The 24,160-nt window shown below is 65.3% G+C and overlaps 2 protein-coding genes across 3 annotated transcripts; both read left to right on the top strand.

Moving 5' to 3' along the window:
* The first annotated feature begins 258 nt into the window (after positions 1-258).
* Positions 259-5,093, top strand: PGLYRP2 (peptidoglycan recognition protein 2). Its single transcript, XM_076360820.1, has 5 exons — positions 259-337; positions 2,156-2,995; positions 3,844-4,054; positions 4,137-4,431; positions 4,586-5,093. The coding sequence occupies exons 1-5, from the start codon at positions 286-288 to the stop codon at positions 4,586-4,588; spliced, it is 1,401 nt and encodes a 466-aa protein (XP_076216935.1). The 5' UTR covers positions 259-285; the 3' UTR covers positions 4,589-5,093.
* An 8,691-nt stretch (positions 5,094-13,784) lies between these two features.
* RASAL3 (RAS protein activator like 3) lies at positions 13,785-23,361 on the top strand. Of its 2 annotated transcripts, none has more exons than XM_076360819.1 (17): positions 13,785-13,856; positions 13,977-14,061; positions 16,010-16,098; positions 16,195-16,283; positions 16,368-16,491; positions 16,994-17,092; positions 17,979-18,515; positions 18,943-19,087; positions 19,311-19,455; positions 19,997-20,233; positions 20,728-20,929; positions 21,069-21,172; positions 21,992-22,304; positions 22,395-22,523; positions 22,603-22,802; positions 22,908-22,983; positions 23,078-23,361. In XM_076360819.1, the coding sequence occupies exons 1-17, from the start codon at positions 13,839-13,841 to the stop codon at positions 23,225-23,227; spliced, it is 2,742 nt and encodes a 913-aa protein (XP_076216934.1). In that variant the 5' UTR covers positions 13,785-13,838; the 3' UTR covers positions 23,228-23,361. The 2 variants fall into 2 exon arrangements, with proteins under 2 accessions (XP_076216934.1, XP_076216933.1); XM_076360818.1 differs by having other exon boundaries at positions 21,069-21,178.
* Positions 23,362-24,160: the final 799 nt, after the last annotated feature.

Genomic DNA, 24,160 nt, shown 5'->3' with positions numbered 1-24,160 from the left:
ACACGCATGTAGCCCCTTCCGAGGCGCCCCCCCGCCACGCGTGTGCACGCCACCACACGCGCGCACACACACACAGAGGCACACAAATACTGCAGAGCCAGAAGCGCCCACGCAACACACACGTGTGCCACCCTGACACACCCCACCGTGCCCGTGTGTCGTGTCCGTCCCCCCCGTGTCCCGTCCCCCCCCCCGCCCCGCCCCGCCACCATCCCCCGCCCCCGGGGCCAAAGTCCGGCGAGGCCACGACACGGGACGCGGCGAGCGGGGGCCGTATCCTGCACCATGCTCCCGTGGCTCCTTGGGGTGCTGAGCGTCTGCGCCCGGCCCGGCACAGGTAAGCACATGCCACGCCACGCCACGCCACGCCGCAACACCCCACGCCACGCCGCAACACCCCACGCCACGCCGCAACACGCCGCAACACGCCGCAACGTGCTAGAACGCGCCACGACACGCTACAACACCCCACAACACCCCACAACACCCCACAGCACCCCGCGACGTGCCACAACACGCCACGCCACGCCACAACACGCCACGCCACGCCACGCCACCCCACAGCACGCCGCGACACCCCACGACACCCCATGACACGTCACAGCATGCCACGATACATCACAACGCACCCCGGCGTGCGGCCACCTGCTACGACATGCCCCAACACGCCACCACACGCGTGTGGCAACCCCGGGGCCTTCCCCGAGCCCCTTTTCAGCCCAAAATGGCTCCGGTTGCATTTTTTTCCCTAATTAGGGCGATTCTAGCCCAAATTTGTGCCCACATGGGTGGTGCCGGGGGGGGTGGGTGGTGTCAGCGGGGGCGGGGGAGGGGCTGCACCCAGTTTTGGGCACGTTCCGCTTCAGTCGGGCTTCGGGTGCTCGCGACGGGTGCAGTCGCCCTGGTTTGGGGTGCTTTTTGCCCTTTTTTGGGGGGTACTTTTGCCTTTTTGGGGGTGTTTTCGCCCTGTTTTGGGTGCAGTCACCCGGTTCCGGGTGCCGTTGCTATTTTTTGGGAGGGCGCTTCCGCCTTTTTTGGGGTGCTTGCACCCTGTTCCGGGTGGTTTTGCCCTGGTTTGGGTGGGTTTTCCCTGTTTTGGGTGCATTTGCCCTTTTCTGGGTGCTCTCACCCTGTTTGGGGGTGCTTTCACCCTGGTCTGGGTGCTTTTGTCCTGCTTTGGGGTGTTTTCGCCCTGTTTTGGGCGCGTTCACTCCGTTTTGGGTACATTCACCCTTTTCCGGGGTGTTTGCGCCCTCTTCTGGGTGCTTTCACCCTGTTATGGGTGCATTCACCCTGGTTTGGGTGCTTTCACCCAGTTTTAGGTGCTTTCACCCTGTTCTGGGTGCATTCGCCCTGGTTTGGGTGCTTTCACCCTGGTTTGGGTGCTTTCACCCAGTTTTAGGTGCATTTACCCTTTTCCTGGGTGCTTGCGCCCTCCTCTGGGTGCATTTGCAGCGCTATGGGTGCTTTCACTCTGTTTTGGGTGCATTTGCTCTGGTTTTGGGTGCGTTTGCCCTTTTCTGGGTGCAGTCACCCTGCTCTGGGTGCATTTGCTGTGCAGTGGGTGCTTTCATCCTGTTTTGGGTGCAGCCGTCCTTTTCTGGGTGCATTCGCCCTGGTTTGGGTGCTTTCCCCTTGCCTGGGGTGCATTCACCCTGGTTTGGGTGCATTCGCCCTGTTTTGGGTGCATTCACCCTTTTCCTGGGTGCTTGCGCCCTCCTCTGGGTCCTTTCATGTTGCTCTGGGTGCATTCACCCAGTTTTAGGTGCTTTCACCCTGTTTTGGGTGCATTTGCTCTGGTTTGGGGTGCATTTGCCCTTTTCTGGGTGCATTTGCTCTGCTATGGGTGCTTTCATCTTGTTTTGGGTGCATTCTCCCTGTTTTGGGTGCTTTCATCCTGTTTTGGGTGCATTCTCCCTGTTTTGGGTGCTTTCATCCTGTTTTGGGTGCATTCTCCCTGTTTTGGGTGCTTTCATCCTGTTTTGGGTGCCTTCGCCCTGTTTTGGGTGCCTTTCCCCTCGCTTTGGTGCAGTCACCCTGTTTTGGGTGCACACTCACCCACCCTGGGGAGACTCTCGCCATCCCTGCACCCACGGGCACCCCCGACCCCACGGGTGCCCCTCGGTCCCCTCCCACGTCTCCGTCCCCTCCCCAGGTCTCCCACCGCGCCACATGGACTCGGTCGTTCAGATCGTGGAAGCCCTTGAATCGACTGACCACGACTTCACCGGCACTGTGCCGGAGCTGGCGCGGGCGCTGGGTGGCTGCAGCACCCCGGGGTGCCGCGCGGTGCTGGGAGAGCCACCCGATGTCCCACCAGCCCCACGAACGCTCAGCCGTGAGCAGTGGCTGCTCTTCACCCAACTCCTCCACCAGGACGCCACGGCACCCGAGCGCGGCGTGGTGCTGGCACCCGACGGCTCCGCCATTGCCCTTGGCCCCCTCCTCGCCGGCATCGAGGTTGGCCTCAAGCGGGCGGCGGGGTGGCCCTTCCCCACCGTCGAGCCACCCATCGACGCGCTCTACGCCGTCACCATCACCGAGGTTTTGGGGACATCCTTCCTCTTGGCTCGTGACGGTGATGGCAACCGAACCACACTCGGACCTGACGGCTGTTGGGATGACGTGGATGACCCCCAAAACTACACCCTGCTGGGACCCCCCTCGCCCATCCCTGATGCCGTTGCCAACGGGGCGATGGATGGGGTGCTGTTGGGTGCCCACCTGGCCCAAGCACCCGTTCCGCTCGCCGACCTTCTCCGGGGCTACTACGGGACGGGCAACGGCACGGAGAAGGAGCGACCACCCAGCAGTTACCGGCGACGAGATTTCGGGGTGCTGACGGGGCCGGGGAAGCTGGAGGAGGAGGTGGCGGCGATGCTGAGGGTGCTGCGGGTGCTGCCACCCACCCAGGAGCTCTTGGAGGACGTGGGGCCGGAGGAGGTGGTGGCCATCGCTCGTCAAGCGGCGCAGGACTTCACGGAGGTCTACGTGGGTAGGGAGGTGGCACCGAGTCGCGATATCACATCTGCCCCCCCCCCCCCAAAAAAAACCTGGGTGGGAGGATGGGTGGAGAGCTGCACCCTGGGTGGGGCTGGGGGTCCCCAGTGTCACCCCAGTGTTGGTGGCACTCTGAGAGCTGACTGGTGACATGCGGCCTGGCATGGTCAGACACCACCATGTCCCCTGGATGGACACCCGCAGGTCCCCTGGATGGACACCACTGTGTCCCCAGGGGGTGGTCCCTTGATGGACACCACCGTGTCCCCTGGATGGACATTGATGTGTCCCCATGATGGACACCCACAGGTCCCTTGGATGGACACCAGTGTGTCCCCTGGATGGACATCGGTGTGTCCCCATGACGGACACCACCATGTCCCCTGGATGGATACCCACAGGTCTCCTGGCTGGACATCGGTGTGTCTCCTGGATGGACACCACTGTGTCCCCTGGATGGACACTGGTGTGTCCCCAGATGGTGGTCCCTGGATGGACACCACCATGTCCCCTGGATAATGGGTCCCTGGACACTGCTTCGTCCCCTGGATGGACACCGATGTGTCCCCTGGATGGCCACCACCATGTCCTCTGGATGGACACCGGTGTGTCCGCCCGACGCTGGACACAGCCATGTCCCCAGCCAAGGGACACCCTGAGCAGATGCTCCACGTCCCCTAGATGAGGGGACCCCAGGAGGACACTACCATGTCCCAGGCCAAGGGGTTCCTCAGCTGGGCAGATGCTCCGTGTCCCCAAGACCCCAGGGGGACGCTGCCACGTCCCCACCTGCCCGTGGGACCAGGCAAGTCCCCTTCTTCCACCGCCTGCCTTCCCTCGCAGAGTGCCCGGCCATCGTGCCCCGGTGCATGTGGGGTGCCCGTCCCTACCGGGGCACCCCCAAACCGTTGACCCTCCCCTTGGGCTCTGTCTACGTCCACCACACCTTCATACCCAGCGCCCCGTGCCGCACCTTCACCGCCTGCGCCCGGGACATGCGCGCCATGCAACGCTTTCACCAGGACACCCGCGGTTGGGATGACATCGGCTACAGGTGAGACTCTGTCACCGTCACCCCACCGCAGTCCCCGTCACCCATCTCCGGGCAGCTCGGGTTGACCCATGGGTGCTTGCAGCTTCGTGGTGGGGTCGGATGGGTACCTGTACCAAGGCCGAGGCTGGCACTGGGTTGGTGCCCACACCAAAGGCTACAACAGCAAAGGCTACGGCGTGAGCTACATTGGAGACTTCTCGGCCACCTTGCCGGACCCCGATGCCATCGCCCTGGTGCGGGACAGGCTCCTGCCCTGCGCCGTGCGGACCGGCCGGCTTCACCGCAACTACACCCTACGTGGCCACCGCCAGATGGGTCACACCGACTGCCCCGGCAACTCCCTCTTCCATGAGATTGAGACCTGGCACGGCTTCGAGGTGAGCACCAAGCTCTGTGGCATCTCCAGGGGTTGGGAGGTGCCCGGTCGGGGTGTCTGGTCTGGTCTGGCATGGCCAGGAGGACGGGGGTTTGGTGGGGGTGGATGTGGGAGGTGATGTTGGGACTGACCGTGGTTTCTTCCCTCCTCTGCAGTGAGGATCGGCTCTGTGGGTCCCGGTCTGGATGGGTGCCGGCAAGGTTGGTTCATGGTCTAGATGGATGCTGGCCCAACGGGTGATGGTCTGGATGGACCCTGGTCCAACAGGTGGTGGCCCAATGGATGCCAGCCTGGATGGACCCTGGTCCGGATGGACACCGGCCTGGGTGGACCCTGGTTGAGATGGATCCTGGTCGGACGGGTGCCAGCCCAGGTGGACCCTGGTCCAGACAGACCCTGAGCCAACGGATGCCGTCACGGATCGGCCCTGGTCCAGGTGGACGCCAGCCCAATGGATGCCAGCACAGATGGACCGCGGTCCAGGTGGACGCCGGTCCGACGGATGCCAACCCTGATGGACACTGGCCCGGAAGGACCCCGGCCTTGAAGGCTACCAGCCTGGACAGATCCTGGCCCAGGTGGGCATCAGCCGGGATGGCTCCTGGCCCGGCCCCACTGGCCCAGCAGACCAGCCCCGTAGCCACAATAAAGTCAGTGCCAGGACATCGGCTTCGGGTGGTCCCTGGAGAGTGAGGGGGAAACTGAGGCACGGGGTAGGGGTTGGCCATGGGGTCATAGGAGAGGACTCAAATGAGGGACCCAGGTGCCTGGGACCTGCTGTGGCACACGCGTGTGTGTGCACGCACACGCATGTCCTGCGCCCAAGCAGCACTGTCCCCCCTTAACCCACCTTGAAAACCCCACATGACCCCCAAGGAGACCCCCACCTCCATACCCCCCCCCCAAGATGCCCCCCCCCCCGCCCCCCCAAGATGGGCATCCAGCCCCCAGAGGTGCCCATGCCGCACCCCACACCGTAGCGCCCAGGTGCTGCCATCTCCAGCACCCGTTCACTCTGAAACCTAATGATGGCGTTTCAGCCGGATGCACGCAACCGGCCACCAGGGTACCCAGACCCCCCCCCCCCCCGCCGTGGGGTGGCCCGGCATAGCTCACCCTTCTCGGCACGTCCCGAACCGTGGCCGAACGTGAGCCCGGCCGAGCTGGGAGCGTAGATAACATCATCGGGGCAGAGGCGGAGGTGAGGGTGTGACTGAAACTCCTGCCTGGTCACATGGGGAAGCCACGACAGGAACCGGGACGGCCGAGTTCGGGTGCCGGAGCAGGCAGAGAAGAGCCGAGGTACCACGGGGACGGCGGGGGGGTGCACGGGGGGTGGGTGGGTGGGGGTGGCACCCCCCCCGGGGTGATGCTCCAGCCTTGGGGGTGCACAGGGGATGCGGGGGTGCTGGGGCGGGGTGAGGCAGCACCCTGAGGAGCAAGGGGTGCTGCAGGGGAGGGTATGGGTGATGGGGTGCTGTAGGGTGCTGCAAGTTGGGGTGGGGACCCCAAAAACACTGGTGCACAACCCCCGCCCCAGGGTTTGGGCACCCTCTGCAGCTCAGCTCTAGGGTGCTGGCACCCCTAAATTGGCGGGCGCCAAAGCCACGGGTGCCCACAGCTCACTTCCACCCTGGGGCCACACCGGGGGGGTGCCACAGCAAGGAGGTCCTGGGGTGCAACCGGCCCCGTCCACCCCCACCCTGGCCTGCACCCATGTGTGCACCCGGGGGTGCTGGCAGGGTCCCCAGGGCCCGGGCTCGGCGTGGGGTGCAGGTGCCGGGAGGAAATGCTGTGGCGGCGTGAGGGGAAACGCGGCCGTGACGGCGACGGAAGCATCTCCGGCACCCGCCTGCGCTCGGGGCCAAGGTGGTGGCGGGCCACCTGCCTGGGTGTCACTGTGTCCCTGGTGTCACCGCACCCTGGTGTCACCGAATCCTGATGCTGCCGTGCCCTCGGTGCCACCGCGCCCTGGTAGGGATGGGTGCTGCAGGGGGCAGGGGCTGGCGTGGGCACCCACAAGATGGGGGACCCCTTCCGTGGGCAGGGGCACCCCAGGGATGTGGGCACCCACAAGATGGGGACCCCTCATGGGCAGGGCCACCCCGGGTACACGGGCACCCACTGGGTGGGGGACCCCTCCGTGGGCAGGGGCACCCCCACGGATGTGGGCACCCAGAATTTGGGGACCCCTCGGTGGGCAGGGGCACCCCAGGGACATGGGCACCCACTGGGTGGGGGACCCCCTCCGTGGGCAGGGGCACCCGAGGGTCGTGGGCACCCACAAGGTGGGGACCCCTCGGTGGGCAGGGGCACCCCCACGGATGTGGGCACCCAGAATCTGGGGACCCCTCGGTGGGCAGGGGCACCCCAGGGACATGGGCACCCACTGGGTGGGGGACCACCTCCGTGGGCAGGGGCACCCGAGGGTTGTGGGCACCCACAAGGTGGGGACCCCTCCGTGGGCAGGGGCACCCCCACGGATGTGGGCACCCAGAATTTGGGGACCCCTCGGTGGGCAGAGGCACCCCAGGGACGTGGGCACCCACAATTTGGGGACCCCTCGGTGGGCAGGGGCACCCCAGGGACATGGGCACCCACTGGGTGGGGGACCACCTCCGTGGGCAGGGGCACCCGAGGGTTGTGGGCACCCACAAGGTGGGGGCCCCTCCGTGGGCAGGGGCACCCCCACGGATGTGGGCACCCACAATTTGGGGACCCCTCATGGGCAGGGGCACCCCAGGGACATGGGCACCTACTGGGTGGGGGACCCCCTCCATGGGCAGGGGCACCCGAGGGTTGTGGGCACCCATAAGATGGGGGCCCTTCAGTGAGCAGGGGCACCCCCACGGATGTGGGCACCCATAATTTGGGGACCCCTCGGTGGGCAGGGGCACCCCAGGGACATGGGCACCCACTGGGTGGGGGACCCCCTCCATGGGCAGGGGCACCCAAGGGTCATGGGTGCCCACAAGGTGGGGACCCCTCGGCAGGCAGGGGTACCCCAGGGATGTGGGCACCCACAAGATGGGGACCCCTCATGGGCAGGGCTACCCCGGGGCATGGGCACCCACTGGGTGGGGGACCCCCTCCGTGGGCAGGGGCACCCCAGGGACGTGGGCACCCACAAGATGGGGACCCCTCGGTGGGCAGAGACCCCCCCAATGTGGGTGCCCAGATAAGGGTGGCCAGATAAGGGTGCCCTGGATGAGAGGACCCAAATAGGGGTGCCTGGATGAGGGTGCTCTGGAGAAGGGCACCCAGGTAGGGGTGCCCAGAGAGGGGCACCCAGATAAGGGTGCGCAAATGGGGTCATAACATACAGGTACCCCAATAAGGGTCCCTGGATTGGGGTGCCTGGATGGGAGCACCCAGATAAGGGTGCCTGGATAGGGGTGCTTGGGTGGGGGTGTCCAGATAGAGACCCCCCAGATAAGGGCACCCACACAGGGTGCCTGGATGGGGGTGCACTGGGTGAGAGCACCCAAATAGGGGGTTGCCTGGATAGGGTGCCCATATCGGGTGCCTGTACATGGGTGCCTGGATAGGGGCACCCATAAAGGGGGACTCAATTAGAGGTGCCTGGATAGGGGTGCCTGGGTGGGGGTGCTCCAATAGGGATACTAGGACAGGGCACCCAAATAGGGGTGCCCGGGTGGGGATGCCAGATTGGGGGCGCCCAGAGAAGGGCGCCCTTCCCACCGCCACCCACCCAGCTCCCCATGCCGGCTCGTGGACGCCCCGTGGCTACCGTGGCTCTCCCCATCCCACAGATGGAGGTGGAGAAACCCCCGCTGGGACCCGAGCCGCCAACTCTACTGAAGACCTACAAATGGCGAACGGCAGCACCCATGGGTGACCGAGAAGCCGAGCGGGGCACAGGGTCCCCGGGCAGCCGGCGTTGGACCCGGTTGCAGGGCTGGAAACGTTCCTACAGCCAACCCGAGTCCGATGGCCCCGATGATGGGACCGGAAAGGGCAGCTCCAGCTTGGGGGCACCCAAGGCCAGCACCCGCCGGTCCCTCTTCCAACGGGCTTTTTCAGCCCCCTCCAAGGGGACCAAGGAGACACGGGGACCCGAGGGTGGCAAGGCCACCCTGCAGAAGTACCTGCGCTCCATGTCCAAGAGGAAGGGTCACGTGGAGAACGGCGCCAGGGCTGAGCAGGTGCTCCATGATGCTGTTCCAGGTATGGGGGTGCTGGGGAGGGGTGGGGGTCGGGGTGCTGGGTGCTGGTGGTGGGTGCTGGTGATGGGCCGGGGGGGGGGGAGTGTGGTTGGGGGTGATGGGCGATGGGTTGGGGGATGATGGGTGGTGCGCGGTGGTTGGTGACGGGTTGGGGAGCGGTGGGTGATGACGACAGGTGATGGGTTAGGGGCGATGGGTGGTGGATGATGACGACAGGTGATGGGTTAGAGGCGATGGGTGGTGGGTGATGACGACAGGTGATGGGTTAGGGGCGATGGGTGGTGGGTGATGACGACAGGTGATGGGTTAGGGGCAATGGGTGGTGGGTGATGATGACAGGTGATGGGTTAGGGGCGATGGGTGGTGGGTGATGACGACAGGTGATGGGTTAGGGGCGATGGGTGGCGGGTGGTGACGATAGGTGATGGGCTGGGAGTGATGGGCAGGGGGTGATAATGATGGGTGATGGGTTGGGGGGTGATGGGTGGTGGGTGATGACGATGGGTGATGAGTTGGGGGTGATGGATGATGGGTTGGGGGCTGACGGGTGGTGGGCAATGGAAATGGGTGATGATCCGGGGTGCAATGGGTGATGGGCGGTGGGTTGGGGGCAGCGGGTAGCGGGTGGTGGTGATGGGTGATGGTGACCGCTGGGGTCTGGGAGGCGGTGGGCGATGGGTGGGTGATGGTGAGGGACATAGCGGGGTGCAGGATGCGGCCAGGCTTTGCTGGTGTTGGGGAGCTCCTGCCTGCAGGCGCCCTCCAGGGTTGGGGGAGCACCCATGGGTGCAGGATGCCTGGGTCCCACCTGGCCCCAGGGCCCGCTCCCAGCCACACGTGGCCCTGCTCCCCGTGTGTGCCCGGCACGGGGCTCGGTGGCGGCACGTGGAGCCGTGCCAGCCCCTGCGGCACCCGGATCTGGCAAAACCGGCTCGGCTCTGGCAGGGCCACCCACGGTGCAGGCAGGGCCCTGGTGCTGGGCAGCCACCCGGGGTTTGTCCCCACCACGGCATGGCCACGGCCAAGCGTGGCTTGGCATTGCCGCGCTGATAGCGGCACAGCCGTGTGTCCCCCACCATTGCCACCCCAACTGTGGCACGGCTGTGGCCGTATTTCCCCTGGCATCGCCGCGCTCATGGCGGCACCTCCATGGCGGCGGCGTTTGACCCCAGCCGGCAGCTAAGCCCGGCACAGCCGCTCGCTCACTGCACCCCGGTGGGATGGGGGAGAGAATCGGGGGGGTAAAAGTGAGAAAACTCCCGGGTTGGGATAAAGGCAGTTTAACGGGGAAAGCAAAAGCCGCACGCGCAGGCAAAGCAAGCCAAGGAATTCCTTCGCTCCTTCCCATGGGCGGGCAGGTGTTCAGCCATCTCCAGGACAGCAGGGCTCCATCACGCCTCACGGTGCCTTGGGAAGACAAACGCCATCGCTCCGAACGTCCCCCCCTCTTCCTCCTTCTTCCCCCAGCGTTATACGCTGAGCACGACGTCATACGGTGTGGGACATCCCTCGGGTCAGCTGGGGTCAGCTGTCCCGGCCGTGTCCCCTCCCAACTCCTTGCGCCCCCCCAGCCTGCTCGCGGGTGGGGTGGGGTTGAGGAGCAGAAAAGGCCTTGACTTAGTGTCAGCCCTGCTCAGCAGTGACGAAAACACCCCTGTGTTATCAACGCTCTTTCCAGCACAAATCCAAACCGTAGCCCCGTGCCAGCTGCTGGGAAGGAAATTAACCCTACCCCGGCCAAACCCAGCACATTCTCCACCCTTTATTCCACACCCTTTACGTCATGCTCAGGTCCCACACCCTCATTAACCACCCCCTCCCCCTCCCCATCCTTTGAGACCATACGCAGACATCGTTCCCTTAGCCCATGTCTGTGGACTGTGAAATGTCCGTAAAATGTCCACGAATGCCCACAAAACGTCCCGTGAGCTCATTTAGTCCGCGGCTTTGGGCTCCGGCCGTTACGGTGGTCACTCAGGGCAGGAGAGGTGGTGCGTTGCGTGGGGTTACAGGGCCCCAAAGCCAGCTCAGGCCGGGTCGCTGCTGCTTGTCAGGCTTCTCCTCCGCCGGTTCGGGTGGTTCCCGCCATAGCAATTCCCAAATCGGATTTGCAACTCGGATCCCGGGTTACAACAATTTAAAGGTACTTCCATCGCAATCTCCGCCCCCTCGTCCCTTTGGGCTGGACCGTCAGGTTTAACATCGCAATGAACTCCTCCCCTTGCCCCTGCTCCGGCTTGGGCTTATCCGCAGGCTGCAGTCCCTTAGGGGCGGACCTGCTCCAAGCGGAGCCTTATCTGTGAGCCGCAGTCTCTCCGGGGGTGAACCTGCTGCGGCGTAGACTTAGCCACAGCCACAGTCGCTTTGAGGTGCACCTGCCCCAGCGTGGCCTTCTCCATGGGCCGCAATGCCTTCAGAGATCATAGAATCATAGAATCATTGAGGTTGGAAGAGACCTCTAAGATCATCGAGTCCAACTGTCGACCCAACACCCCCATGCCCACTAAACCATGTCCCCGAGCGCCTCATCTACTCGTCTTTTAAATACCTCCAGGGATGGGGACTCCACCCCTTCCCTGGGCAGCCTCTTCCAAAGCTTGACAAGCCTTTCGGTGAAGACACTTTTCCCAATATGCCACGTAAACCTCCCCTGGCACAACTTGAGGCCGTTTCCTCTCGTCCTATCGCTTATTACTTGGGAGAAGAGACCGACCCCCCCTCGCTACAACCTCCTTTCAGGTGGTTGTAGAGAGCGATGAGGTCTCCCCTCAGCCTCCTCTTCTCCAGGCTAAACAGCCCCAGTTCCCTCAGCCGCTCCTCATCAGACTTGTTCTCCAGACCCCTCACCAGCCTCGTTGCCCTTCTCTGGACACGCTCCAGCACCTCGACGTCCTTCTTGTAGCGAGGGGCCCAAAACTGAACACAGTATTCGAGGTGCGGCCTCACCAGGGCCGAGTACAGGGGCACAATCACTTCCCTACTCCTGCTGGCCACACTCTTTCTGATACAGGCCAGGATGCCATTGGCCTTCTTGGCCGCCTGGGCACACTGCCGGCTCATGTTCAGCCGGCTGTCGACCAGCACCCCCAGGTCCTTTTCCGCCAGGCAGCTTTCCAGCCACTCTTCCCCAAGCCTGTAGCGCTGCTTGGGGTTGTTATGGCCAAAGTGCAGGACCCGGCACTTGGCCTCGTTGAACCTCATACAGTTGGCCTGGGCCCATCGATCCAGCCTGTCCAGGTCCCTCTGCAGAGCCTTCCTACCCTCGAGCAGATCAACGCTCCCGCCCAACTTGGTGTCGTCTGCAAACTGACTGAGGGTGCACTCGATCCCCTCATCCAGATCATCGATAAAGATATTGAACAAGACCGGCCCCAAAACTGAGCCCTGGGGAACACCGCTCGTGACCAGCCGCCAACTGGATGTAACTCCATTCACCACAACTCTCTGGGCCCGGCCGTCCAGCCAGTTTTTTACCCAGCACAGAGTCCACCTGTCTAAGCCGTGAGCCGCCAGCTTCTCGAGGAGAACGCTGTGGGAGACGCTGTCCAAGATACCTGCTCCAGCGTGGCCTTACCCGCAGCCGCAGTCCCTTCGGGAGTGAACCTGCTCCAGCGTGGCCTTCCCCACGGCTGCAGTCCCTCCAGGGGCGTACCTGCTCCGTCATGGGCTTATCCACGGCCACACGCTTTAAGATGCTCCAGCATGACCTCATGCACGGCCCCTGACGTTTCGAGGCGCGCCTTCTCCAGCGTGGACTTACCCTTGGGCCACAATCCCTTCAGAGGCGTACCTGCTGCGGCACAGCCATAACCACGGCCACAGACGCTTCGAGAACCTACCTGCTCTGGCGTGGACTTACCCACGGCCACAGACGCTTCGGGGTGTCCTGCACCCGCGTGGATTCATCCACGGGTCGCGGTCCCTACGACTCGAGTTCACGCCGGAGTTCCAGCCCGTCCGGTGCAGCAGCACAGAAACAGCGGCGATGTCCCGGCCGTCTGCCAGCCCAGGCGCGTGGCCATTGCTGGTATCGAAACGTTCCCGGGTTCAGCAGAGCGAGATGATCGGCAGGACAGCGGGCAGCGAACGCAAAAGGCAGCCACGAACGAGCACGGGACGCTGATACCCAGCGGGGCGAGCAAGCCCCACGGCAAGCGCGGGAGCCTGCCGATTAATAGCTGAACAGCAACAACAGCTGTAAATTCCATCTAGCACATGCCGATCAAACCCGTCGTTATCTCGAACCCTTCGAGCCCCGCGTTGGGTTTATGTAGGGGTGGGGAATGTGCTGGGTTTGGCCGGGGTAGGGTTAATTTCCTTCCCAGCAGCTGGCACGGGGCTACGGTTTGGATTTGTGCTGGAAAGAGCGTTGATAACACAGGGGTGTTTTCGTCACTGCTGAGCAGGGCTGACACTAAGTCAAGGCCTTTTCTGCTCCTCAACCCCACCCCACCCGCGAGCAGGCTGGGGGGGGGCGCAAGGAGTTGGGAGGGGACACGGCCGGGACAGCTGACCCCAGCTGACCCGAGGGATGTCCCACACCGTATGGCGTCGTGCTCAGCGTATAACGCTGGGGGAAGAAGGAGGAAGAGGGGGGGACGTTCGGAGCGATGGCGTTTGTCTTCCCAAGGCACCGTGAGGCGTGATGGAGCCCTGCTGTCCTGGAGATGGCTGAACACCTGCCCGCCCATGGGAAGGAGCGAAGGAATTCCTTGGCTTGCTTTGCCTGCGCGTGCGGCTTTTGCTTTCCCCGTTAAACTGCCTTTATCCCAACCCGGGAGTTTTCTCCCTTTTACCCCCCCGATTCTCTCCCCTGTCCCACCGGGGGGGAGCGAGCGAGCGGCTGTGCCGGGCTTAGTTGCCAGCTGGGGTCAAACCCCGACATATGGCCATATGTCCCCTGGCACCAGCACACCCGTGGTGGCATGGCCACGGCCGTATGTCCCCTGGCACCATCACCCCAACCGTACCGTGGCCGTGGCCCCGTGTGCCCTGGTATTGTCACACCTATAGCGGCATGGCCACAGCCACATGTCCCCCGGCACTGCCACGCTGCCCATGGGTGACGGGGGCATGGGGAGCACCCAATCTCCCCCCGACACCCTGCTCTGCACCCCCAGCGGGCACCCATGGGACGTCATCGATCCCGCTGGCTCCGGCACCCGATGCCCTGGTGTGGGATGTCTCCAACTTCTCGTTGGTGGACGGACATCTGGTCCTCATGGGCAGGGACGAGGAGGTGAGGACATGGGGACGAGAGTCCCCTGGGCACCCAGGGGCTTGTGCCGGAGTCCCTTGGGTGACGGGGTGCACAGATGGGTGCTGGGGACGGTGGTGGCTGACCCCTCTGCGCCACCAGGCTTCCTGCAGGAGCAGGAACCGGACGGGGAGCTCCATCTCCGAGAGCACCAACCTGCACCCGGCGGGCAGCAGGAGGGACCCTGGTGAGTGAGCTCGCCCTGCGCCGGCACGCGACAATGCCACGGGGTGTTGGCACGTGCTGGTGTGAGCCGTGGGCATGCAGGTCCGGTGCAGCTCCTGTGCATGGAGCCCCTTGGGCTGTGCCCCGTGGCTTGCCACCGTGCCATGCACCGTACGGCCATGCGCCGTGCGCCGCCGCGCCGTGCATTGTGGCCAGGCACTGTGCACCATGACACGCGCCACGCACCGTGCGCTGTGCCGTGCATTGTGGCCATGCCCTATGCCATGCACCGTGCACTGTGCACCACGCAGCTTGTACCATGCCTTGCACCGTGGCCGTGCCCTGTGCCGTGCATCGTACCATGCACCGTGTCGTCATGCGCCGTGCACCGTGCCGTGCACCATGGCCATGCCCTGCGCCACGCGCCGTATGACCGTGCACCGTGCACTGCGCACTGTGCCGTGCGTCACGGCCATGCCCTGTGCCATGCACCATGCGGCCACGCACCGTGCACTGAGCGCTGTGCTGTGCACCACGGCCGTGCCCCGTGCCAGGCACCGTGCACTGTGCACCACGGTACGCACCATGCCGTGCACTGTGCACCATGCCCCATGCCGTGCATCATGGCCGTGCCCTGTGCCGTGCATCGTGCCATGCGCCGTGCGGCCATGCACCGTGCCCCACGCCCCACATCTTGCATCATGGCCATGCCCCGTGCCCCGTGCCGTGCTCCACGGTCATGCCCCATGCCATGCCCTGTGCCGTGCACTGTACCGCACCCCATGCCGTGCCCCACGTTGCGCGCATGCCGTGCCAGATGCAAGACTTTGTGCCGTGCCCATGTTGCACACCGTGCCACGCAGCGAGCCGTGCCCCGTGCTGTGCCCCGTGTCGTCCACCCTGCTAAGCCTCGTGTCATACCATGTCGTGTCCTGTGCCGTGCCCCATGCCGTGCCCCATGCCGTGCCCCGTGCCGTGCCCCATGCTGTGCACCATTTGCGCACCGTGCCGTGCAGCATGCCGTGCCCCGTGCCATGCACCACACGATGTACCACGCCATGCCCTGTGCTGTGCACCATGCTGTGCACCATGCCCCACGCCCCACGCCATGCCCTGTGCCATGCACCGTGCCGTGCACCATGCACTGCGCACCACACCATGCCTCGTGCCATGCCCCGTGCCGTGCAGCACACCATGCCATGCCCTGTGCCGTGCATCACGCCGCCGTGCCCCATGCCCCACGCCATGCCCTGTGCCATGCCCCACGCGCCACGCCACGCACCATGCACTATGCCATGCCCTGTGCCGCGCACCCCGCCGTGCCCCATGCCCCGTGCCCCACACCGAGCCGGGTGCGTGGGGGAAGCGCTGGGTGCAAGGCTGCCTTGTACCATTACCGCTTCCTCCACGCTGCTGCGTCTGCTGATCCGAGCGATAAACGCTTTCGGCTTCCTCCCTGCGCCCCTCGCCAGCGCGGGCAGACGGCATCGCTGCCAGCCATGGGGCCCCGCCGCTGGCTGCTCTGCACGGCGCAGGGAGGTGAGTTACACCCCTGGCACCCGCCTGGCACCGGGGCCGTCATCCACATGGCACCTGGGTGGGGACCATCCTGGATGGGTGCTCGGCATCGCAGCACCGGGGCTGGGCACCGGGGCTGAGCACCGGCGCCGTGCACCAGAGCCGAGGCAGCAGGAAACACCCCTCTGCCCCCTTCTCCCTTGCACCCATGAGCACCCATTTTCAGCACCCAAAGCTTGGCTGCATCTCAGGGCTGCAGATACGGTGAGGTGCTGGCGGGATTCGGCACCCGGAACCAGGCGCCTGGGTCCTTCCTCCAGCTTTGGCTGATGTTTCCCAAGGGGGTGGGGGGGGGTATGGGTGTATCCTGGCCCCCCCCAAAACCCTGGCATGGTGTTGGGGTGCTCGGGGTGCGGGTAAAGGGCGGGTCCTGATGCTGGGTGCCCCTCCAGACCTGACTGCGGATGAGAGGAGCAGCCGGGGTGCCGGGAGAAGCACCGAGAGCGAGACCCCCCCCACCTCCCAGTTCAGCAATGTCAAGGTGGGCACCCCCCACCCTGATCCTAGCCCCCCCCCCACCTAGGGTGCTCAGCCCCACCCACGGGTGACACGGCAGCCGTCTCCTTACCCCATCCAGGGGCTGTTGTGGAAGAGGCTCCGTGAGAGGAAAGGTCGTGGTGTCCCCAAAGCCGAGGCGCCGGTGGTTACGGTCCCCGATGGCGAGAGGTACGGCACCGCGGAGGGTGGGGGGCAGATGTGGGTGCTGGTGAGGGTGCCCCGGTGATGGTCCTGTCCCTGTGGGGTCCCCAGCCGGAACGGTTCATGGGAGTCACTGTTGCCACCGCCCAGTGTGGCCGAGCTGGACCTCACCGGGGACAATGTCATCATCCGGCCCGTGCATGGCAGCATCGTGGGCGAGAAGTTTTGCTTTCAGGTAATGGGCTTGGGTGGGTGGTCAGGGTGCCCTGGAGAGGCACCCAGAGCACCCAGAACACCCTGCACAGGCACCCAGGGCACCCTGGATAGGCACCCAGGGCACGCTAAGCATCCTGGAGGGGCACCCAGAGCACCCCAGGCAACATGGAAGGGCACCCAGGGCACCCAGGGCACCCTGCACAGGCACCCAGGGTATCCCAGGCACCCTGGAGAGGCACCCAGGTCGCCCAGGGCACACCAGACACCCTGGAGAGGCACCCAGAGCATCCCAGGCAACCCGGAGGGGCACCCAGGGCACCCTAATCATCCTGGAGAGGCACCCAGGCCCCCTGCAAAGGCACTCAGGGCACCCTGAAGGGGCACCCAGGGCACTCTGCAAAGGCACCCAGGGCACCCCGACGGGACACCCCAGCACAGCCCTTGGTCTTGGGCACCCAGCGCCCCCAGCACAGTCCCCCCAGGCCCCTAGGATGCTCCCCAGACACCCTCCCTGCACCCAGATCATCACGGGCGAGGGCAGCCGGTCCTTCGGGTGCACGTCCCTGGCCGAGCGTGACCGCTGGATTGAGAACCTGCGCCGGACCGTGCAGCCCAACAAGGTGGGACCGTGGGGACACCCATGGGACACCCATGGGACCACCCCCCGCTACCCCCAGCACCCTGATGTGAGGGGCCACCCGCTCCCCTCCTGTCTCCCCAACGGGCGGGATGAGGCCCGCTGGCAGGGCTGGGCGGGGAAACTGAGGCACGAACACCCCACCCCACCCTGGACCCCTGCAGGCACCCACAGCCCCGTGTCCCCTTGTGTCCTGCTGTCCCCCGGATGGCTTGGCTGTCCCCCATGTCCTCTCCTGTCCCCTGGGGGCTTGGCTGTCCCCTCGTGTCATCTCCTGTCCCTCCGTGGATTTGGCTGTCCCCTCCTGTCCCCCTGAGGATTTGGTTGTCCACCCGTGTCCCCGTGTCCCTTCCTGACCCCCATGTCCTCTCGAGTCCTCCATGTCCCATCAAGACCCCATGTCCCTCCACAGAATCCCTGTCCCCTCCTATTCTTCCATGTCCCCTCCCGTCCCCCATGTCCCCCTGGAAAATCCCCTGTCCCCTCCTGTCCCCAATGCCCCTTCCTGTCCCCAGTGTCCTGCCCCATCCCTTGTGTCCCCTCCTGTCCCCAAGTCCCTCCACTGAATCCCATGTCTGCTCCCAGCCCCCCATGTCCTCTCCAGTCCCCCCCTGTCCCCAGTGTCCCCCCCGGCCCCCATGTCCCCTCCTGTCCCTCCATGTCCCCTCCATTCCCACGTGTCCCTCCCGGTCCCCCACGTCCCCTCCTGTCCCCATTCCCCCCATCCCCACGTTCACCCGCAGAATTCCCTATCCCCTGCACCCTGTCCCCCCCAACCCCCCCCCCCCCCCCCGGCAGATTCACCCACCCCCGCCCACGTCCCCCACTGTCCCCTTGATCCCCCCCACCCATGTCCCCCACCCTGGCAGGACAACTGCGAGCGGCTGGAGCTGGCGCTGAGCCTGTGGGTCTACGAAGCACGGGACCTGCCACCTCGGCGTCGCCTCCGTTGTCACCTCCACCTGGATGGCACCCTCTTCGCCCGTACCACCGCCAAGGTGGCCGGCCCCGACGGCGAGCTCTTTTGGGGTGAACTCTTCCAGTTGGCCGCCTTACCACCCGCCCGTGCCCTCACCCTTGCCCTTTGCCGCGATGACAACCCCAGTCAACCGGTGGCCTCCATCACCGTCCCTTTGGCCGAGCTGGCGGCCGCCCGGCAGCCCTTGGAGCGCTGGTACCCGCTGAGCGGTCCTGGGGGAGGCGAGCGGGTGCCGTCGGTGAGGGTGCGCGGGCGCTACCGGGAGGTGCGGGTGCTGCCCATCGTACGCTACAAGGAGTTGGCTGAGTTCATCACCTTCCATTACCGGGAGTTGTGCGCCTGTCTGGAGCCCACCATCGCCGTGCGGCACAAGGAGGAGCTGGCCGGTGCTCTGGTCCGCGTCTTGCAGAGCACCGGGAAGGCCAAGGTGGAGCGGGTGCTGGCCACGGGGGATGTGGGGAGAGTGGGTGAGGGCAAGATGGGTGCTGCCTGGGGTGCTGTGGGCATGGTGGTTGGGGTGGGATGGCCATCATGGGTTGGGGGTGCCAGGAGAGCTGGGGTGGATGAGTTGGGTTGGGATGGGTTGGATGGGTTGGGTTGAGTTGGAATGGGATGGGATGGGAGAGTTGGGTTGGGTTGGGATGGATTGGGATGGGATGGGTGAGTTGGGTTGGGATGGGATGGGATGGGATGGGTGGGATGGGTGGGATGGGATGGGGTGGGATGGGTGGGATGGGATGGGAAACGCAATTCGGGGGAGTGCCAGGAGATCCTGGCACTTCCCAGGGTGGGTTGATCAAGGCCGTTTGGGGCCATGGGTGCCCGCCGAGCCCTTCAACACGTCCACCTGGCAGTCGTTCCTCATCGACCTCGGTGTGGCCGAGCTGGACCGCTTCGATGACCGTGAGGCGCTGATCTTCCGTGAGAACACGCTGGCCACCAAGGCCATCGATGAGTACATGAAGCTGGTGGGGGGCAAGTACCTCCAGGACACGCTGGGTACGTCTGAACGTTACAGGTCTTTGTGGGACATTACGGGGCGTTACGGGGTGCGGGACATCCTGGGCATGACATTACAGGGTGCTACAGGGTGTTACGGGGCGCAGGGCATGGGCTGTAGGACACCCCCAGGACATCCATGGGGATGTGGCGGGGGCTTGTCACAACCGTGGCCACGGTGGCGGCTGGTTGGTCCCCTTACGGGCTGTCCCTCGGTGCCCAGGTGAGGCCGTGGCCCAGCTCTGCACCTCGGATGATAGCTGCGAGGTTGATCCCGGCAAATGCGCCGGCCTTGACCTCTCCGACAACCAGAACAACCTGCGGCAGGTCTGCGAGGAGACCTTCCAGCGCATCGCTGCGTCCTGCGAGTGAGGGCCAGCCCTCGCGTGGGCATGGGGTTGGGCACGGGGGATGGCCACGGGGGTGGGCACCCGCACGGGGATGGGGGGGTTTGGGGTTGGACACCGGCACGGGCAATGGGACAGGCACGAAGGTGGGCACCAACACCAGGAGGACCTGGGGAAAAGCTTGGAGATGGGCACGGGCGCAGGGATGAGCTTGGGGACGGGAATGGGAATGGGCAGGAGGACAGGCGCTGGCACCAGGGTGGGCGTGGGGATGGGTTTGGGGACTGGCACCATCCCTGGGATGGACATGGGGATGGGCACCAGGAAGGACCCAGGGACAAGCTTGGGATGGGGGATGGGGGACAGGGATGGGCACCATCCCTGGGATGGACATGGGGATGGGCACCAGGAAGGACCTGAGGACAACCTTGGGGACAAGCACAGGGGACCGGCACAGGAACAAGCATAGGCGCGGTGGGCACCGTGTCCCACAGCACATCATGGTGGGGGTTCCAGGGCCGCCCACCTGCCCCAGCCTCCATCGGGGCGTCTCTCCCCGCAGCGCCTTCCCGGCAGAGCTAGGCGAGATCTTCGCGGCGTGGCAGGAGGAGTGCGCGGCGCGGGGCAAGGCGCCCATCGGGCAGCGCCTGGTCTCGGCCTCCCTCTTCCTGCGGTTCCTCTGCCCCGCCGTCATGTCCCCCAGCCTCTTCGGCCTCGTCCAGGAGTACCCGAGCGAGGCCACCGCCCGTACCCTCACCCTTGTGGCCAAGGTCATCCAGAACCTGGCCAACTTCACCACGTACGTCACAGCAGGGCACGGCACTGGTACCGGTGGGGAGGGACATCCCTACGGGGAAGCCACAGGGCGGCGGGGACATCCCCTACACGCTGTGTGGCACGTGCCGTGGACGGTCGTGGGGCAGTAGGGTTGTCCCCAACATACCATGGAGCGGCAGGGATGTCCCTTACACGCCATGGGGCAGCAGGGACATCTCCTACACGCCATGAACCAGCCATGGGGCAGCAGAGAACGTCTCCACTCCATGCACGGGGCTGAGGTGTCCCAGTAGCAGAGCCTCCTGCGTCACCTGTGGTGGCCTGACCTATGGGTGGCTTGGTCCAAGAACACGGCAGCGTCCTCACCCATGTCCTGGCTTGTAGACAGGGTGGTGACGTGGTGCAGGGACATTGCAGTGACTTGGTCCATGATCCAGGAGGTGGCCTGGCCCATGACCATGGCGGTGGCCCAGGCCGTCGCCTGGCCCCCAGGTAACCGGCCATCGTGGTCCTCAGGTTTGGCGAGAAGGAGGCCTACATGGGCTTCATGAACGAGTTCTTGGAGCACAACTGGAGCACCATGACGGCCTTCCTGCAGAGCGTGGCCAACCCCGAGAGCAGCGTCCACATGGCCACCTACGACGGCTACGTGGATCTGGCCCTGGAGCTCGCCACTCTCCACCTCCTGCTCTGTGACATCTTCTCCAGCTTGGACCAGGTGCCGCCACCCAGTTGTCCCCAAGGGTAGCTGGCGAGACCGGCCACCTCCTCCCCACACACAGAGCTGGCGTCCATTGCCCCGTGGATGGCACAAGGTCACCCATTGTCCCCATAATGTCCTTGTCTCATCCTGGCAGGCCACGCAGGAGGAGCTGGAGCCCCTGCCCACCATCCTCACCGCCATCAGGGAGGGGACCCCTGTCCCCGTCTCTGTCCGGCTCAGCTCCACCACGGAGCGAAGGTACCGGTGGGTGGACAGGGACACACACGCAACCAAGGTGGACATGCGGGGCCAGGAGGAGCTTTGGTAGAGGGGTGACACTAGGATGGGTTTGGGGTGGTTCTGGTCCCGCCTGGGTTTGGGGTGACTCTGGTTCTAGCTGGGTTTGAGGCGGTTCAGGTCAAGGCTGGTTTTGAGGATGGTTCTGCTCCCAGTTGGGTTTGGGGGATGTTCCTGGTCCCAGCTGGGTTTGGGAGATGTTTCTGGTCCCAGTTGGGTTTGAGGATGGTTCTGGTCCCAGTTGGGTTTGGGGGATGGTTCTGGTCCCAGCTGGGTTTGGGAGATGTTTCTGGTCCCAGTTGGGTTTGAAGATGGTTCTGGTGCCAGCTGGGTTTGAGGATGGTTCTGGTCCCAGCTGGGTTTGGGAGATGTTTCTGGTCCCAGTTGGGTTTGAGGATGGTTCTGGTCCCAGTTGGGTTTGGGGGATGGTTCTGGTCCCAGTTGGGTTTGGGGGATGGTCCTGGTCCCAGTTGGGTTTGGGGGATGTTTCTGGTCCCAGTTGGGTTTGAAGATGGTTCTGGTGCCAGCTGGGTTTGAGGATGGTCCTGGTCCCAGTTGGGTTTGAGGGATGGTTCTGGTCCCAGTTGGGTTTGAGGGATGGTCCTGGTCCCAGTTGGGTTTGAGGTGCTTCAGGTCCAGCCTGGGTTCAGGAGATGGGTCCGATCCCAACTGGGTCTGGGGTGCCTCTGGTCCTGGTTGGGTTCGGGGTGGTTCAGGCGCCTCCTGGGTCTGGCACCACCCCGGTAGCCGGCCGTGCCATTGCCCCATCTCCCTTTGCAGTCCGGCGAAGAGCTTCAAACCAGGCTTCGTGCCACCACGGGACCTGAGCAAGCACAGCCCCCTCATCAAGAGCCAGTCCCTCATCAGCATCCGCCGCGTCCGGGGCCGGGAGGATGGGCCAGAACCAGAGCCATCACCGGCACCGGTGCCATCACCACCGCCCAGCCGTGAACGCCGCAACGTGCAGCGCACCCAGAGCGTGCCGGCGCAGAGCAAAGCCGCCCGGCGCCTACGCAAGCAGAGCAGCGCCGAACACGTGGTGGAGCCACCGGCCGAGGACAACCCGGGGTCCCTCGTCCCCCGCGATGCCCCGGTAAGCCACGGTGGCCGCCACGCCACCCTCGCATCGATGCCGGTGCTCCGAGGAGAACGTCGGCATTAACGGGTGCCACCGGTGCCGTAGGGTCATGGGAAGCTGCGCTCATCGGCGTCACTGCCGCGCAAGTCGACGGTGCCGTGGCAGCGCTACGCAGAGGAGGCGGCGGCGGCGGCGGCGCAGGGCGAGCTCTACGCCATCCGCCCGTTGGAGAAGGTAACCCTGGGGTGGGCGGCAGCCAAACCCACCGGGGTGCCCCGCTGACCCCCTCCACCCCGTCCTCGTCCCCCTCCAGCACGGGCGGTTGATCGAGGCGCTGCGGAAGGAGGTGGCGGAGAACCGGGAGAAGTTACGGCTGGCGGAGACGCGGGCGGGCGAGATGGAGGTCCAACACCGCGGCTTGCGGCAGGAGCAGGGTCAGCACCGAGAGCAGCTCGAGCGTCTCCGGCAGCAGCTGGAGGAGGCAAACGCCCGTGCGGCCAATTTGGGTGCCAGGTAGGGATGGGGATGGGGAGTGGGTGCCCCAAACCAGTGGGTGCCCCCTGCCAGTGGGTGCCCCACCGCCGGGTCGGGGTCTCGGCTCATCCCCACCCCAATTAGGTTGACGGCGGCTGAAGGCACCAGGAAGAAAGACCTGGAGAGGCTGAAGACCAGCGAGGAGAAGAGCCGAGAGCTGGTAAGAGCCGGGACGCGGGTGCATCCATGGGTGACAAGAGGGACCCGGGGCCGGGGGCGGGGGGGGGGGGGGGGCTGACGCGGTCCCCTCGCAGGAGAGACGGCTGTCGGCGCTGGAGAGGGAGCAGGCGGAGCTGCGGGGTGCCATCGCCCAAGCCCTGGGCCACCCCGGGAGGACGGGACGCCGGATGCTGGCGCGGGGTTGGGACGAGAGCGGTGACGATGCTCAGGCCACCAGCGTGTAACCGGCTGTCCCGGTGTCCCCAACGTGTCCCTGCAGCCCAGTCACCCACCACCTCCTGGGTCTTTCCGAAGGGTGTTTAATCCCGATCCCGCGGGGTGTCCCCTCCCCAGGCAATAAACAGCACTGGTGCCACCGTCACAAGGTGCTTGGTTGTGTCCTGCCACCGCTCGGGGCTCTGTCCCCAATCCCACCCTCTCCCCAGCACCCCACGCCTGCCGGGGACATCCCAGGACCTGGGGCAGTGACAGGGATGTCAGGGCCACAGGGACCCCCGGGGACATGGTCATGGGGAGTCTTTGGGCCAGCGATGGGGCTGTCAGGGCCATGGGGACCTGGAGCAGACCCATGGGGACCTGGGGCAGTGACAGAGATGTCAGGGCCATGGGAACCCCTCAGGGTGGGGCCATGGGGACACTCAGGGGACGACAGGGCCATCGGGACCCTTTGGGATAGGGCCACGGGGACACATTGGGGATGACAGGGCCATGGGGACCCCTGGGGACAGGGCCACGGGGACACGTTGGGGATGACAGGGCCATGGGGACCCCTGGGGACAGGGCCACGGGGACACATTGGGGATGACAGGGCCATGGGGACCCCTGGGGACAGGGCCACGGGGACACATTGGGGATGACAGGGCCATGGGGACCCCTGGGGACAGGGCCACGGGGACACATTGGGGATGACAGGGCCATGGGGACCCCTGGGGACAGGGCCACGGGGACACGTTGGGGACGACAGGGCCATGGGGACATGTTGGGGATGACAGGGCCATCGGGACCCTTTGGGATAGGGCCATGGGGACACTTTGGGGACAACAGGGCCACAGGGACCCCTTGGAGCAGGGCCATGGAGACCCTCTGGGACAGGGCCATGGGGACACTTTGGGGATGACAGGGCCACGGGGACACTCAGGGGACGACAGGGCCATGGG

This window comes from Aptenodytes patagonicus, chromosome 30 (assembly GCF_965638725.1).
Source record: "Aptenodytes patagonicus chromosome 30, bAptPat1.pri.cur, whole genome shotgun sequence".
Lineage (NCBI taxonomy): Eukaryota > Metazoa > Chordata > Aves > Sphenisciformes > Spheniscidae > Aptenodytes > Aptenodytes patagonicus.
Note: the sequence above shows the minus strand (reverse complement) of the source record. Positions and strands in the feature narration are given on the sequence as shown.

Coding starts and splice junctions, on each gene's coding strand:
- PGLYRP2 (XM_076360820.1), top strand. CDS start 286: ATGCTCCCGTGGCTCCTTGGGGTGCTGAGCGTCTGCGCCCGGCCCGGC. Junction 338..2,155: donor CTGCGCCCGGCCCGGCACAG/GTAAGCACATGC, acceptor TCCCCTCCCCAG/GTCTCCCACCGCGCCACATG. Junction 4,055..4,136: donor TGGGATGACATCGGCTACAG/GTGAGACTCTGT, acceptor GGGTGCTTGCAG/CTTCGTGGTGGGGTCGGATG.
- RASAL3 (XM_076360818.1), top strand. Junction 14,062..16,009: donor GGGCAGCAGGAGGGACCCTG/GTGAGTGAGCTC, acceptor GTGCCCCTCCAG/ACCTGACTGCGGATGAGAGG. Junction 19,456..19,996: donor CGCATCGCTGCGTCCTGCGA/GTGAGGGCCAGC, acceptor CTCTCCCCGCAG/CGCCTTCCCGGCAGAGCTAG.